The sequence below is a fragment of the Zosterops lateralis genome (assembly GCF_965231275.1).
Source record: "Zosterops lateralis genome assembly, chromosome: 19".
Classification (NCBI taxonomy): domain Eukaryota; kingdom Metazoa; phylum Chordata; class Aves; order Passeriformes; family Zosteropidae; genus Zosterops; species Zosterops lateralis.
The window spans coordinates 6492162-6507797 of NC_139779.1; the positions used below are offsets into that span (position 1 = coordinate 6492162).

The following is a 15636-nucleotide window of genomic DNA, read 5'->3' on the forward strand; positions in this document are numbered from 1 at the left end:
CCCCACATCCCAGAGGCAGGGAACGGAAGGATGTGGAAGGACAGGGAAAGATGAGGATGTAGGAGGGTGTGGAAGGATGTTTTCTCTGCAGCTGCACCCACCCCGGTGCTCTCCAGAAACACTTCCAGGTATCCGAGCGCTCACGGCCGCCCTCCCTCTGCCCGGTATGGCTTTCATCCATCACACGCTCAAACCCAACATTGCTCCATCTCTCACGGTCACAAAGGCTCCCCGAGAGCCTCCTCTGCACTGAAACAGGGAGCCAGCCCTGCCCCGGGGCCATGTTAAAAATAGAGAGATCACAGTGAGAGCTGCCACTGAATACGGCAAAGGGAGAACCCGATCCTGGCTCCCTTCAGCTCGCGGTCCTGCCCCTTCTTTACTCCTAAGACAGAAAGGGAGAGAGGAATTGCCTCCTAACCAAGGCTGCTGCACGGGATTGATACAGAAAAAATTGTTCCCTTGTCCTTGAGAGTTCCTTCCCTGCTTTAGGGTGGGCAGGCAGGGTTCCTGCAGCAGCACTTCCCTGCTGGGCAAAAACTGGCCAAAAAAAAAAATCCAGAGGAAGACTCAGGACTCTAAAGCAAGATCATGGCTGTCCCTGTGCCATGCTCCAATGCAAAAAATTGGAGAAACAGCTCAAACAAAGCAATAGCTGGTCCAGAGAGGCACAGCCCAAGGGGGCTGAGAATTAGGGCAGCAGCCACCCCAGACTGCAGCAGCTCAGAGCCCAAAGCTGGCACAGAAAGCAAGGGGAGATCCTCAACACACATCCCCAACTGAGAGTGGAACCCTTGGGAGAAGCATCTCCGTACAGGCATTGCAGGATTGCAGCCACACAAAACCTGGGACACTCCAGGAACGACAGACAGCACAGGAACGACAGAGAGGTGACAGCACAGGGCAGACGTGGCCAGGCATGGGCAGACAAACCCAGACGTGACACAGGGAGCTGCCAGCCCTGCTGGGACAGTGTGGAAAGGCTGGCTTGACTGATGGGAATCCTGCTGACAGCCACGGGGGTAGCAGCAGGAGCAAGGAGGATTTCCTGGTGCTGTAGCACAGAAACACCCAGCTGGACAACTATAACATTCCTATTCCTTCCTTTATGGATGAACTCCCGTGGCTGGTACCACAGGTAACATTTCTGCAACACAAGTCTGGACCCAACTGCGGTGAAAATGTAAAGAAATTGCAGGAAGAGAGGCAGGAGCAAGAAAAGCAAGTGCTCTTGTTGGGAAGGCAGAGGAGTTACAGCACGAAGGTGGATGGGTAACCTTGAGAATCAAAAATACCCCCATGAGCTTCTCATGGAAGGGAGAACTCAGTGCCCAGAGAGACACAAGAAACAGCTGCAAGCAAAACCAGAAAGCGTATTATTATTCTGTTTTAGGAGCATTTGCCCTTGGGACACCATCCCAAACTGTACCTCAGACTCGTCCCTGGAGTAAGGTAGTCCCTCTCCAGTCACAGATGTGCTGCCTTGAGGCTGATCTTGAATGCAATCCCACCCAAGCCTAAATGAATTATTCTACAAAATCAAAGCGCAGTTTCTGCTGCCTTTCTCAACTCGATGAAGTTTATTATATCCACAAAAAAATAAATGAATGATGCAAGCTGCATTGCTTTTGCAGCACTGTATGCACAGGGAGAGGCTTTTTAAAGATATTGCAAAAATGGTGCAATACTTTGCTTGACAGCCTTCTGTGACTCTCAGCACACAAGGACCTACTATTACTGATGTTAAAGGAGAGTCAAAGTACAGATGAGAGATTCAGCCCATCTGCTCTGGCTCTGGCCTTTTAACAGAAATTCTGTTGGTAGAGGAGCCAGCATGTGTAGCACTTGGCAGAAAACTCAACTCTGATTCTGTTGTATAAACCTTTTAATTTTTATTATGGTAAAAAGAGAAGGGAGTGAGGGCAGAGTCCTGGGGAGTTCATATGAATTTCAGGACCACCCCACTCCCTGGAGGACACTCCTTGTTTTTTGCATATGCACATGAGTACAGATTAGTCATTTAGCACACAAAGACGATTTTCTTTGCTGCACATCAGCCAATATGGTACATGCCAACTGCAGCAAGAACAGCAGATGAAAGCCACAGACACAGTGCTAAGCAACTTGTTCAGAAATGCTCACATTCACATGTAAACAAGAGAGATGAGAGTTGGTTTCCCAAGGCCCTTGTCAGAGAGGAATATTGGGATAGTCTCACCCTGCTGCCCTGGAGTTTGCGTGTACTCTCCCTTCTGGGAAGCTGACATGTAATACACTGCCATCAGAGCTCTCAAATCCCAGTGGGATAAGGGCCCAGGGTTAAACAGAACGTTATAAACATCCTCAATGATTTCAGAAACCTATAAGGCCTCGGAGATTCTGAACCTGCAGTTTTGGAGTTTGCAGAGGAGGAAACCAGCACAGGATCAGGGCCAAGAAAATGTGCTTATGCTTCTTGCAGCCCTGTGTGTCAGAAAGCCTGACTTTCCCTTAAAAGAGCTGATGATTGCAAAACACTCTTTTCTCTCCACAAAGTTACCAAATATCATAAAATCGGGTTGGTTTTTTTTTACAGAAGTTTTCACCCACGAGGATGCTATGGAATTTACAAGCTTCCCTTGCTAAGCAACACAGACATGCAAATGTCATTGTCTCAGCTGCTGAAAAAAGAAATGAGCTCAAAGGAAAGGGATAGCTCTTTAATGGCACACAGCATTCCTGCCAGATCCGGCTTCATCAGGCTCGCCAGGACAGCTCTAGGTTCCACCAGAGGAGTTGTCTGCTTTAGTAGAGAGGGAGAAGGAAGCATTCATTTCTGACAGAAAAATGCTACAGTCAATTAAAAAAAAGAAAAAAAAAAAAAACCCCAAAACCTCAAATGATGAAATAACACAGGACTGGGCTTGTTCTCTCCAGCAAACCAGGCAAAAGGCATCACAGCAATGCGCAAACGAAGAAGACACAGTGGCAGATTTCTACAATACTTGCTGTCACTGCTTTACCTCCTTGAAACTTGCTTTGTTAGTCCTTCAAAGTCTTGTCTCATTAAATTCCCTGTCACTGTTCCGTTTTAAGAATGTCCTTGTTAAAACTAAAACACCTGTAAGCCTTCCCTGGGCACTCTTGCCTCTTATTGGGAAAAAAACACATGATCTTGGCACTTACTCAACCTAAGGTGACAGATGCTGCTGAAGAAAGCACGAGAAAACCTCCCAGCCTCCTGCAATTCAAAATTCTACATCCCAAGCTGTAAAAATATAGTAAAGAATAGCAAGAAAAAGAACATAAAAACTAAGGCTGTTTTCTTTCTGTTTATGTATTTATGGAATACTTGCTTTGGAACAATGGTGATCAACATTCTCAGTTTCTGTTGTGCTTTCCTGGATGTCCTTGAGTCAGCTGCAGGTACCCACATTAATCAGCTCTGCTCTAGGAATGAGCTGCCAGTTAATTGTGGCTGCACTGACAGCCAGGGAGTTCTGACATGTAAGACAGGTCCTACACAATACACACACATACACACAGGCTTTTGGGAGAGCCGATGTAGTTTCACTTTTGGCAACGGAATATTGCATTTGTAAAAAATACAGATTTTTGGCTACCAGTGTTAAGGTAGATAAAGTTTGGACCTTGAACACCACGGCAGTGTCAACTTAAGTACCAAGTGTGTGGGACCAGAACCAGGGCAGAGCCCCCAGCACGTGGAACAGCACAAGAACCCACAGCTAGAAATGGCAGGCAAGTAGCATTTACAGATTTAAGCCTCAAGAAAATCCATCCCTGGTGCGTCTCACCAAGCAGCAGACCAGGTATTTTATTTTGCTCTCTGCCCTCTGAGCTGTGTGCAGGCTCTGTCACACCACCTGCATGCCTCTGTCATGCCCATCCAGTTGCACTTTCAGTTTGTGGAGCTCCTCGATCTCCCGGTTGTGCCGCTCCGTTTTGTGCCGCACCAAGGAGCGGTAGAAGTGGATGGTGAAGACGACAAAAATCAGACCCACGGGCACCATGATGATGGTGGACACCAGTGCTGACTGCCACCCTGCGTGGCTGCTGGGCTTCTCCACGTTGGTGGTCTCGTTTTTCAGGATGGAGCCCACTGGCAGGAATTTTATCCAGCACAGGAGCACGACTTCGGCGAGGAAAAGAAGGATTCCCAGGACGGTGGAGAAGCCCCAGGCCAGCTCGATGTAGGGATGCATGCGCTCGTGGGGGGACTCGCTGATGGAGTTCAGGTTGTGGATGTTACTCACGGCCTCCACGTTGGGCAGGATGCAGGTGCTGATGAGGAGGGCAAAGAGGTGGACGGCCACCAGCACCGTTGTGCAGGCGCTGAAGGCGATCAGCAGCATCTGGGGGTACTTGTACTGCACCTCCAGCTGCACCTCCACCATGGCGACCTGGGGAAGGAACAAAGAGCTTGTCAACACCTGCTGGCTTCCCTCTTCTCAAGGCTTTCAGCCAGGAAAGCATCTTGATTCAGGAAGGACACCTAAGGTCAAGTACACACTCCAGAATCTTTTGGAATGGCAGCCCTTCTGAGACTGTAGTTTTCTCAAAGAAACTTCTCTCCCTGCCACCACGAGCCACAGAAACTGCCCCAAACCCAGCACACGACAGAAGGAGCTCATTAGATGCCACATAGGGCTGGGAGGCAGCTAAGAGCCTGCTCTAACCCACCATCACACCCTCCACTGCCATTCCTTCCTTGCGGCTGCAGCGCAGGAAGTTTCAGCTTCAGGCATGTAAAGAAAAGCAAAAACAAGCAGATCCTCTGGCCAGTGGCCAGGCAGGTTTCACTACCCACCATAGGAAGCACACAAGCCACTTTATAGCTTAAGTTAGCCCATAGTTAAAATAACTGCTTTCTATTCTCAGAACGGTTTACATTTGTTTTTATTACAAATATGCCCAGATAAATAACTTTAAAGTTATTTATATCCTCAAATTTCTCCCTTGAGAGGCAATAACTTAGTGATACATCCAGCAGAAGTGGACAGCTACTGGTTTATGGGTGTGCTCAGTAACTCAGGAGTCTCCTTCCCAAAACAAGAGCTATCACGCAGCAGGTCTCTAAAGCTATTTTTACTTTAATCAAATAAAGCTTAAGAAGCAGAATGTGCGCAAGAGAGCAGGAGGCTTCTTTGAGATCAGAACTGGAGTCCTGTTAACTGGTTTAGCACAAGAATTTTTATAATTATTTAAGCTACCTGTGAAATAAACCAGTACTTCTATGTGGTGGCATCCCTGAACGGACTGAACAAACCTTCTGCTAAGAAAAGACATGAAAGCAGTGGACAAGACTATCAAATATTCCCCTCTAGCAGCTGGCTTGGATCTGTGGCTGCACTTCATGATTTGCAGAGAAGTCTCTTGGCAGCAAAGAAAACCTCTGGTGATCCTAGCTGACCTCCTGTCCAGCACAGCACAGCTTGCTGGAAAGAAGCCCCTCTAAAGAACATCATGAGAAGGCAAAGTTTAAAATCTGCACTCAGTTCTGGGACACAGAAGGATTTTTGCAGAACTGACTCATGATTATGTTATCCAGACTTAACATGAGATTCCCCTGAGCAGCCATTTCAGGCTCTGTATAATCACCTGCACCACTTGCTCTGGTATTACTTGTTCATAATATTATTTAGGCACTGGAAGATTAGGGGTATGCTCATGTTATCCCTGTTGGAAGCCTTGAAAATGATTAAAGAAAATGGAAACTAGCTGGCATGACTGCTGCCCTACCTACATTCGCTCTGAAACCCATCAGATCACAGTCAAGTCTCAACACATTTACCAGCAAACAAGATACAACATGTGTGGAAAATGGTCAATCTCTACAAGTCTGGACTTTATAGCTTCATCAACTATTTAAGACATTAGAGACACCATAAATCCTGTGATAGTTCTTGGGCATTTCCAGCCTTCTGTTCTGATCATGAACACGTCAGGGTTTTACCTTTGTTTGTTTGTTTTTATTAGCTCCTGGTTGCAGTTTACAGTAGTTCTTGTTGTATAGCAGAGAAAATCCTAACGCAGGACTGGCTCCACTATCAATTGCAAGGTCAATTTAATTAGAACAGATTTCCCATTGCCTTGTGTATGTTCCCTTTGCAGTTCCCCTTCTATTGATTCGAGAGGGAGGAGATCAGATTTATTCTCTGCTTCACTGTACAATGAATTTGTACAGCACTGTGTTTGCCATTTACGCCCCATCAGCCAGGAAAACCTGCAGGTACATTGTTCATTATGGGGTGCTGTAATACCCAGAGACACAGCTGAATGGGAATTGTACCTGCATGTCCAATTTATAGCTTTATATTAAAGCTGAAAGCTTGGCTGATGTCAACATATCAATTTCTGCTTGTTATCCTTCACATGAGTAGCACTTTTCAGCTAATTGGATGTTTCCTCCCAGACTAACCTATTCCCCAGGGCGAGCTTCAGCTGTGCAATGTGATGAATTTTTAACACTGACTGATGGCTCAGTAAGAGGCATTTCAGTGAAAAACACCAACATTCCAGATAGGGCAGCAAGGTAGAAAAACAGTGTGTTTTAACCCAAACAAGTACTGAAAAGGTGAGTGAGCTATTATTGCTTTACCCAGCACAGGCTGTCATGTCATTCCCTGACCGGGATAAGAGAAAGAGGACAAGCTGACATAACCCATTTAAAAATCATTAAAAATGCTGCCTAACCTGTAAAACTATTAATATGTCATGTTTGATACAATTATACTCTTCCATGTAATAGCCCCCTTCATTTTAACCTCTTCCCAGAAGCAACTTTGCAAGGCTGAGCTCTCTGCCAAGCCATGGAATATTTCAGCATAGGCTTAATTTTAAGCTTGAGAATAACCCAGCTGAACTCCACAGTTGCAGGATCAAGGGCTCATAACATTTTTAGAATTAAACCGCAATTAAATTACATGCAATGATGGTGGGGTTTAGACCAGTATAGCTCAGACTGTCCACAACAAAGATATTAATTTTGAGAAATTTAGACCAGGACAGATAATATCAAGCAAAAGGATGACAAATGGCTTAGCATAAACCATGACACATTCTCACAGATGGTTTGGCAGACTGTAAAAACAATAACTCCAGTAGATCTGTCAGGGTTTTTGTTTTGGTTTGTTTTTTTAAAAAATCAAACACATATCCTGTAGCAATTGGGTAAGTATTGAGAAGATGGATTAGCAGTAATAGCTCTTACTTCCATCAGGAAAATTACTAAGGAGGTTTCCTAAGCTCCCTCTAAATTTTCTTTATTTGCAGCCTCCTCGGGGCAGATGCAGCTGCTCTACAACCCACCTCCAAGCAGACCTGGCACTGGAATGACCCACATCCTCCTGACCTGCCTCAGTGCTCTGCCAGAAATACCAGGGATGGTAACGAGCAAGGTTTGCATTATTCTGCAGCCTGTCTGGAAGAAGCTGGATCAGAGCCATGGGCTGTTGATTAAATATCAAACAGGTCACAATAATTTCAGCCCATATGGAGCTAGCTTGAATCAAACACACCAACAGATAAGTAAATAAAGCAATAGCCAAGCCCTGGATGACATTTGTTTACATAGTTAAATGCAGGCTTTGGGGAAACTTTAATAGAATCACAGAATCCTTCAGACTGGGAAACACCTTTGGGATCACAGAATCCAACCACTACACCAGCACTGCCAAGTCCACCACTAAACCATGGCCCTAAGTGCCACGTCTACACGTATTTATCTCTAAATAACTTTTCTTTCATCAATAGCCAAAGAGGTGCTCTTACTAGAGAGTAAACATCCGTGTACTGAATTCCTGCGTAGCACTGGAGAAATAGCCCAGGAGGAACAAACACCTCAGCTTTTTAATCAGCTGGAGAAAAAGCATGCTAATAAAAAGAATTCCTTATTGCAAGAGATTTTATTTCTCAGTTACTGATTTCAGGTCTATTTCTTACGTTAGGCTGATGAGCATAATTAACACTACTTACAGCTATGTATATTCAACTGCACTTTAAACAGTTCAAAGAGAATGTAAAACCAGTGGTTAATTTTGTGTATTTGCCAAGGACTTTCAGCAACTTTTGGCTGTGAGAGCTGAGAAAGCCTGCTTTGTTTTCAGAGATGTGGTTCAGGCCTGCAGTGTGGGTGGGCTGCAGGCCCCTGAGTCTCAGTGGTGCCAGTGACAGCACACCCCAGCAGGGACACCTTGTGTGACCACATTGGTAAATCAGTCCCCAACAATACAAAATGTTAATTTAATAATTGTGTTAAGGATAACAGTCGCAACAGACCTCCAGTAACCAGAGGCACACCTGTGAGAGGCTTTTTGGAGAAAGGAAAATCCCGTGTGAGAAGTTTACAGGAGAGCACCCAGGTTTTTCAAAAAGAAGAGAGACCTTCTGCCCCTGCAGCACAAGCTTGGTTACAAACCAACACAGACTTTGAGAAAAGCTTTTAAGGGCATCTTTTGCACACAGCCAGTGAGTGGAGAGCAGTGAGCACCCTGTCTCTACTACAGCCTGCTCCCACCGAAGTCCCCGCCTGCCGTTTTCCAGCTTCACTTTGGGTGACCAACTTTATCATCCCAGGCTGTTGTAATGTTATGGATGATTCATGATCTGGGGGGCTGGGGGAGGAAAAAGCAGTGGAAGACGCTAAAATAAAACAAGAAAGGCGATCTGGAAAGTTCCTGAGATCCTTCTTTCCCTCCCAGCTTCTGAGCTGCGGGATGAAACATCTTCAGATCATGTCCCACGCCATCCAGGCGCTGCCCTCTGCCCCTCTGCTGACAGACCTCAGGAACAACCAGACCTGCCCACTTCCTGAACAGGAAACCTCCCCCAAACTGGTTTCAATTCTCACTCCCAGTAAGCAAAAGCTGATGGGAGATAAACGGGCTCACACTGACACAGCTCAGACAGGCCTGAGCGCTGGACCACTGACTGTCTCAGTCTTGTTTATTTGCTCACTTCTGACACGGTTCTGACCTATGCAAATCACTTCCAAATAACACCCAAGTGCTGCACAGGGGAAAGCAAGCAGCAGGGATCACTTCCAATAGGCAGCACGGACAAAAATATACCAGGTTTGGCTCCCTGCAGGCTGCAGAGCCCTCTGACACCAGGTCTGAGGCTCAGGGCTCCTCTCACACCTCAGTGGTAGAACACGATCTCCCTGATCGCGCTATGCAAACTTCACTTTGGCAGACTGTGACCCAACCTCCACCTTATTTTAGACACCATGACCTGAGAAAACACGCAGAGAAATTAAAATAACATTCAGGACCACAGCAACCACAGGGGCCTGAAAAGTGCTCCACACCCAAGAGCAGCCTGCATGAGGGCAGCCAGCACCAGACAGCCTCGGGGCCAAAGGAGGTCCTGGACTGTTTAGCAATGCTGCTGGAGCACTCAGGATCACTTGCAGGTAAGGGATTAGCATTTTTAAAGGGCTGACTTGGGAACGTGTGGGTTGGCTGTTAGCTCATGTATCCCTGCTGCAGCGAGAGAGCCAGCCTCAAAATTTGCAGCAGCAGCCAAACAGAAGCCCCGAGGTAGAAGCCTCCTGTCTCTTCAGGAAACAACTGCCTGCTTCTTCTCAGGAGGAAAACACTGATTAATAGTTGATTTAAGGCAACCCAAAAAACCTTCACAGTTCAAAAAGCTATAAAGTACACATTACCATTGCAAATCCGGAGAGGAGAGCAGAGGTTCTGCTGGAGGCTTTCAGTTTGGCTCGGCTCAGGTACAATTTTCTCCAGGAAAGGGCTTGAACAGAGTGGTGGTTGGACGTGACCAGTTCCAGGTAACTGCGCCGGACCCAGTCCCGATAATCCATGCCCTTCGTGCCGGGCTCAGAGCAGCAAGCAGGAGTGGAAGGATCCACGGGAACGTTTAATTCAGAGCTCATGATGAGGGAAATGCTGAGGGAACAAAAGAGTCATGTTCAAGAGGGGGTGGTGGACAGGATGAGCATCACCTACTGGAAAAGCTGCAATTGAACAAGTTTGCCCTTGGTGAGTGCAAAATGATGGACCAAATAACATCACACTTGGAAGACAGAACTCCGTAATTGCCAAAATGACGGGAACTAGGAAAGATTGCAAAGGTACACCCAGGAACTATTCCAGCAGGAATTCATGAAGGCTGCACAGCATCTGGATTTTCATTTCACAGCAGGCACCTCAACTTTGCCCTTTAATTCCTTCTCACTCATAAAAATTTGTTTTACATAAATACACTTGGGCCCCATCTTATCTTGGTTTTGAGTTGACAGTTAATTTCCTAGTGCATCATGGGCTGGCTCCAAATGCTTCTCCTTCGAGTACCAAACACCAGTTCAGGGAGTCACTTTTTGCTCCTTCTTTTATTGTAACCATTCCTCCTGGGTTACAATGCGGGGTGTAACCAAACTGTGTATTCTACTCCCATCCACATTATTCCTGATGAACTGTTAATGGCCTCATGCATGTGCACAGTGCACACCCGACCCCCCAGGCAGCGAGCTGGGTGTTAGATAAGGGAAAGAGGCAAACCCTGCATGGCAGGGTGGTGTTTCTTTGTCTTCACAAATTAACTCAGCCGCGATAAATACACCCAGCCCAGGCGGGTCATCCCTGCCAATGGGCCATAATGGCTCAACGGCAGCTGTAACGACCTGGGCCATAAAGGACTCCCCAGAATAGCCTGTGACTCATAGGATCACATCATTCCATTGTGAAATGCCCCGCTCTGGGGGAGGTACCGAACCCTCCTGCCTGAATCTGACTGTACGTTAGAGAACCAGACCATCCACAGGACCACTGCAACCATCACTTCAACAGCACTGCAACCACCCTGACCAACACGGGCTCGGTTGTGCTCTGTCTTTGTGGGTTTAAGCCAGTTTTTCTGTATCATTGCATCTTTTGTAATCTTTCCATTAAATTGTAACTCCGATCTGAAGTCTGTCTCACGGTATTTGTGTGGGGTTTAATCTCACCCCCCCCCGGGTTTACTTTCAAACCAGCACACCAGTTTTTCTCAGTTAAACCAGTGCCCATCAAAGCTCAGTTCTCCCCCAATAATGACAGAGCTGAACGCTGTGTAGGATTAACAAATCAGCTTCCCAAGCTTTTGCAGTGGGAAGTTAAATTTCCTGAGCTGCTCACACTCCATTCATCAGCCACAACTGACCAAGAATCCTGTTCCCTTACTGCCACTGGTGGCTCTGAGCAGAGGGAAAGGAAAAAGCAATTCCGAGGGAGAAAGAGAGATGTATGACAGCAGCAAGAGTATTTCAGGTGGTGGAAGCCTTACAGACCATGTCCCCAGGCTGCTGCCAAATGGCTCTGGTGATCCCCAGACACAGAACAACATCCACAGAATGTTTTGTGAAAAAAATTCTCAACTCTCACAGACATCTGAAACTAACCCAGCCTTTGAAAGAAGGGAAGCCACGATTCCTTGTTAATCCCTTCACTCACAACCCCAGCACTGAGCGCTGTGGTGGTGGCAGACAGAGACACCAGAGCTGCACCTTCTGGCTATGAAACACTCACCAGCTCCCAGGAGGAGGAGATGCTGCCCAGAATCACACCTGGTGTGGCACTAATTAGTCCCAGCACCACCTCTCAAGGTCACAGGCACCTTTCAGCCTTACCCAGCTCCCCACGGACAGGGGCCACATGGGGACAGTTAATAAAGCCATGACTGCTGGGAGACTTGGAGAAGTGGCAAAGATCAAAAGGACATCAACTGCCCACGATTCTGAATGCTGTTACTAAAAGGGAAGGAAGCTGTTTCAGGCACAATAACAAAGAATAGCAAATAAAGCACTGCAGGTCCTCCTGAACACGGGGAGGGGTTTCAGGTCCCAGACCCCTCAGACATAACAAGGATGGCAGCACAGGATGATTCCTGGGCAGGTTTTGAAAAAGCCCTTATTACAAGCCCTGGAACACTCCAGGAAGGCTCCTGACCTGCTCAGGAATTTTCAAAATATTTAGAAGTAACAAAAAAACCCCCAAACCCAAACAAACACAAAAGAAAGGCATATTAGAACATTCATGCTATAATAAAAACAAGAAGAGAAACAATAATAGGGACAAACCTTCCTGCTTGATCCGTATTTCCAGAAAAGGCAAGGATCACCTATTTTACAGAATCACAAAGCCTCCTGGGAGGACTGGAGGAAGAAACAATCTGTGAGCAGCAAAATTATGTAGTTGTTTCCTGTGACAACATCCTGTGTGGATTCTGCAACGTATAGCATGGAGTGAATGCACTCCCTTTGTCTCCAGCTGGGACAGTGATGGCCTCTACTCAGCCATTTATTTCCATAAAATACTTAGGAACTTTGTATGTAGGAAACTTTGACCCCTGGGACAAATTCCATTAAGAAGACAAATGAATACAGAGGTCACAGAGAGAGGGCAAGAGAACCCAATCACATCTGCTTCTTCTCTTAGAAAAATAAGCTAAAAATACCACAAGGCTGAATTTTTGCTCTGGAGCAGCTCAAGAGATGTTCTCAAATAAGTAAACAGCTTCAGAATGAAATCCATAAACACAACTGTAACCCAGACAAGCAAGCAGTGCCCGGAAGTCAAACTCACCTTGCTGGCTATGGACATGGAGGGACTGGGTGGAGGGCTCCAAGGGCTGAAACACAAGACCAAAGAACCATTTTACATGCACTGTAGCTGCAGCAGTTTTACTCTGGAAATACTTTTCAGCCTGCCATCTGCATCAAGGGAGGCTTATTCTGGAGATTTCACCTTCCTGCCTTGCAAAGTCAAAGGTTTAAGATACTTGTTCTTACCGAAATAACTATCCTACAGAGTTTGACTGCACAGGGCTGCTGAGTTCTGCATGGGGAATGAGGAATTCTCCAGGAGACCTTTTCCTCAGGCAGCCCTGGCAAAGTCCAGCCCAGCTGTGTCTTCACTCACTTGCACTGCACCACCGACGCCTCTGACCCCACTTCATCCCGCACTGGGAGGACAGAAAGCTCTCTGTGATTGCTCCCTTATGTTGATTTTCTTAACCTGCCAAGTGCTGTCCTTTGGAAAAGGAAAAGCCTTTGCCTCCTCACATCTCAGTGCACGTGTGGGGATTTCTCCACAGCTGGGAACGAAGCCAGCACCACCGGGGCCGAGCCGAGTGGATCCCCCTCCCACCACTGCCGTGCTCAGCCGCCCACAGAGCGCTGTCTCTGCAGCACTGGCAGCTCCTCTGCCGGGTTTTGGGATGCCAGCCCCCTCCTCAGTCCCAGCTTTGCGCCCCACACCCCGAGACTGATCTGTGAGTTTGTGCCAGTCCCTTCCTTCCCTGTCTAACATTGTTCAAACCCCCGCAGGCCATGGCTAAGCCAAATCCCAAACCGTATTACTCCACCCCGATGAGCTCAAGCCTTCTTTACCATGGGAAAATCCCTTCTTATATTCTTTTCTGGCTTGGGACTCCTCCAAGCAGCACTCCGGAGGTGTCCGAGTCCCCGGGCAGGGTGTGAACACCCCGCCCCAGCAGGGCATCACCTCCCGGGCAGGATGTGACCCCCCGGTCCCACCACAGCCGGGATGCTCCTGGCAGGGCACCTCCTTCCAGCACACCCTGGGCAGGAGGGACCCCACACAGCGAGGATCCCCGCTTCAACAGCAGCCTCAGACAGGGGGTCCCTCGAGCCAGGATGAGACCTACTCCCAGTGAGAATCTTTCCCTCCGAAGGCAATCTGGAACAGAGGATCCTTCCTAGCAGGAAACCTCCTACCACTGCATCCTGACCCAGCATCCCAAAGGTCCTCCACAACTCCTCACCCTCTCGATCCCGCCTTCCAAAAGCACCCTGGGCCAGGGTCTTCCCGCACCGTATGCTGGCAGTGACTCCCGTACAGCCCTCCAGGGAGAGCATTCCTGCCCGGATACATCCCGCGGGATCTGCCCGGCCCTCCGCATCCCATGGCAGCTCCACAGCACCCCGGACAGGGCGAGAACCCTTCTCTGCCCACAGTGGACCCTTCCCATTCACGCTCTCCCTCCAGGCGCCGGGGATTGCCCCCAGCAGGCGGGATGAGGGAAATCCCACCATCCCCATTCCGGCACGGGATTCCTCCTGGCCGGGCAGGACCAGGCGCGTCCCCCAACACCGCCCCGGACAGGGGAATCCCTGCTCAGGCAGGATAAAAACAACTCCCCCCGGCACCCCGGGCAGGACGAGACCCCCTCCTCCCGGAACCCCGCGGGCAGGAGATGCTCCCAGCTCTGCAGGATGAGCCCGTCACCCCCCGAACACGCCTGAGGGGACGCGCCCGCTGCCCGAGAGCGCGGGCCCCGCTGGGGATGAGCCCCGTGCGGGCGGGGATGCGGCCCCGGGAGCGGCGGGGGCGGGCCGTGTCTCACCGCGCTGCTGTCCGGGAGCCGTGCCGGGAGAGGGGCCGGGAGAGGAGCGGGAGCAGGAGAGGGATCGGGACCCGGAGAGGGAGCGGGAGCCGGAGCCGCCTCCGCCGCTGCCACGGCAACGCCGGGCACCGGCCACGTGACCCGCAGGAAACGGGGCCCGCACCGCCACGCCCCCGCACGTGACCGCCCGCTCATTGGCCCGTGGGCGGGCTGACCACGCCCCCTCGGCGGCGGGGGCGGGGCCTGGGGACGCGACCCCCGCCCTGCAGCAGCCGGTGCCCCCCGCCCCTCCGCGGGAACCGGGGCCGCGCTCGCCCCCTGCGCCCACTGGGGAGCCGCTGATGGGCTCCGGGGGTCTCATCGAACGGGGATGGACTCAGCGGGTACAGGGAAAGGCCATCCCCCGGCACGGAGCCGTGCCCGCAGCGCTCGGGGGTCCCGCTGTCAGCATGCATCTGGAGGGGAAAAAAAATGTCTGCGGATCCCTAAAGTCGCAGTCGGGCTGAAACCCACCCACTGGTAAAGATGTTAGTGGGTCTGGAGCTTGCGTTATCTCTAAATCTAGCCACAGAGAAGGTATTGCTGCAATGGGATGCAAATGTGCTTTTATTACAATTATTAATTATACAGCAAAAAGTCGCCACTTACATAAGTCAAAAGGCAGCGCTGCTCTGCCTCCGCCGGGCTGAACCTCCTCCGGCTGAGCACAGGCTCCCTGCGAATCTCGACTGCTATCTCCCTGCACTCCTCCGCTATTGACTCAGCAGGAAATCCTGTATAAACCCATCAAAAGGATAGGGACAGCCTTATGGGAAAGAGAGGGAGTTCCTTCCCTGGAAATGAGATAAAGAAAATGCTGAAAGGCAGCACAATGGGTCAGCTTTATCACAGGGTAATCCCATCTTCCTGAATTCCATTCTGCCTGGGGGAGGGAACAAAGGAAAACAATTCTTAAAAAATCTAATAAAGAGACAGATACATGTTATCCTGAGTGTGCTTTTCACCTCTGAGAGCAGGAATGCCCCTGCTCGGTTTCAGCACAAACACTGCTGCCTCTCGGGGTCCCACATTTGCACAAACACATGTAGAAATGGAACAGCAAACTTTAGCCCTTGAGGGTTAATCTCCACCAGAGAAAGGAGAGGGACTCCTCTAGAAAAGAACCCAGAGCACGAATTTAGTGTAAGCAGGTCAAACTCCTTGGCAGTTTCAAGCCTGTAAGTTATTACTGCTTTGTTGGTGCCGCATTTGGAATAGGAAGCAGTTGTAGAA

General features: G+C 49.0%; 1 protein-coding gene across 3 annotated transcripts; it reads right to left on the minus strand.

The window, feature by feature from the left end:
- Window positions 1–621: 621 nt before the first annotated feature.
- Window positions 622–14478, minus strand: ORAI2 (ORAI calcium release-activated calcium modulator 2). Of its 3 annotated transcripts, XM_083875480.1 has the most exons (5): window positions 14365–14478; window positions 12788–12960; window positions 12582–12627; window positions 9668–9908; window positions 623–4400 (listed from the first exon to the last, which is right to left on the minus strand). In XM_083875480.1, exons 4-5 carry the CDS (start codon window positions 9893–9895, stop codon window positions 3855–3857), a joined length of 774 nt encoding a protein of 257 aa, XP_083731606.1. In that variant the 5' UTR covers window positions 9896–9908; window positions 12582–12627; window positions 12788–12960; window positions 14365–14478; the 3' UTR covers window positions 623–3854. The 3 variants fall into 3 exon arrangements, with proteins under 3 accessions (XP_083731607.1, XP_083731606.1, XP_083731605.1); XM_083875479.1 differs by lacking the exon at window positions 12788–12960; XM_083875481.1 differs by lacking the exons at window positions 12582–12627; window positions 12788–12960; window positions 14365–14478 and adding an exon at window positions 12077–12286 and having other exon boundaries at window positions 622–4400.
- Between the last annotated feature and the right edge of the window lie 1158 nt (window positions 14479–15636).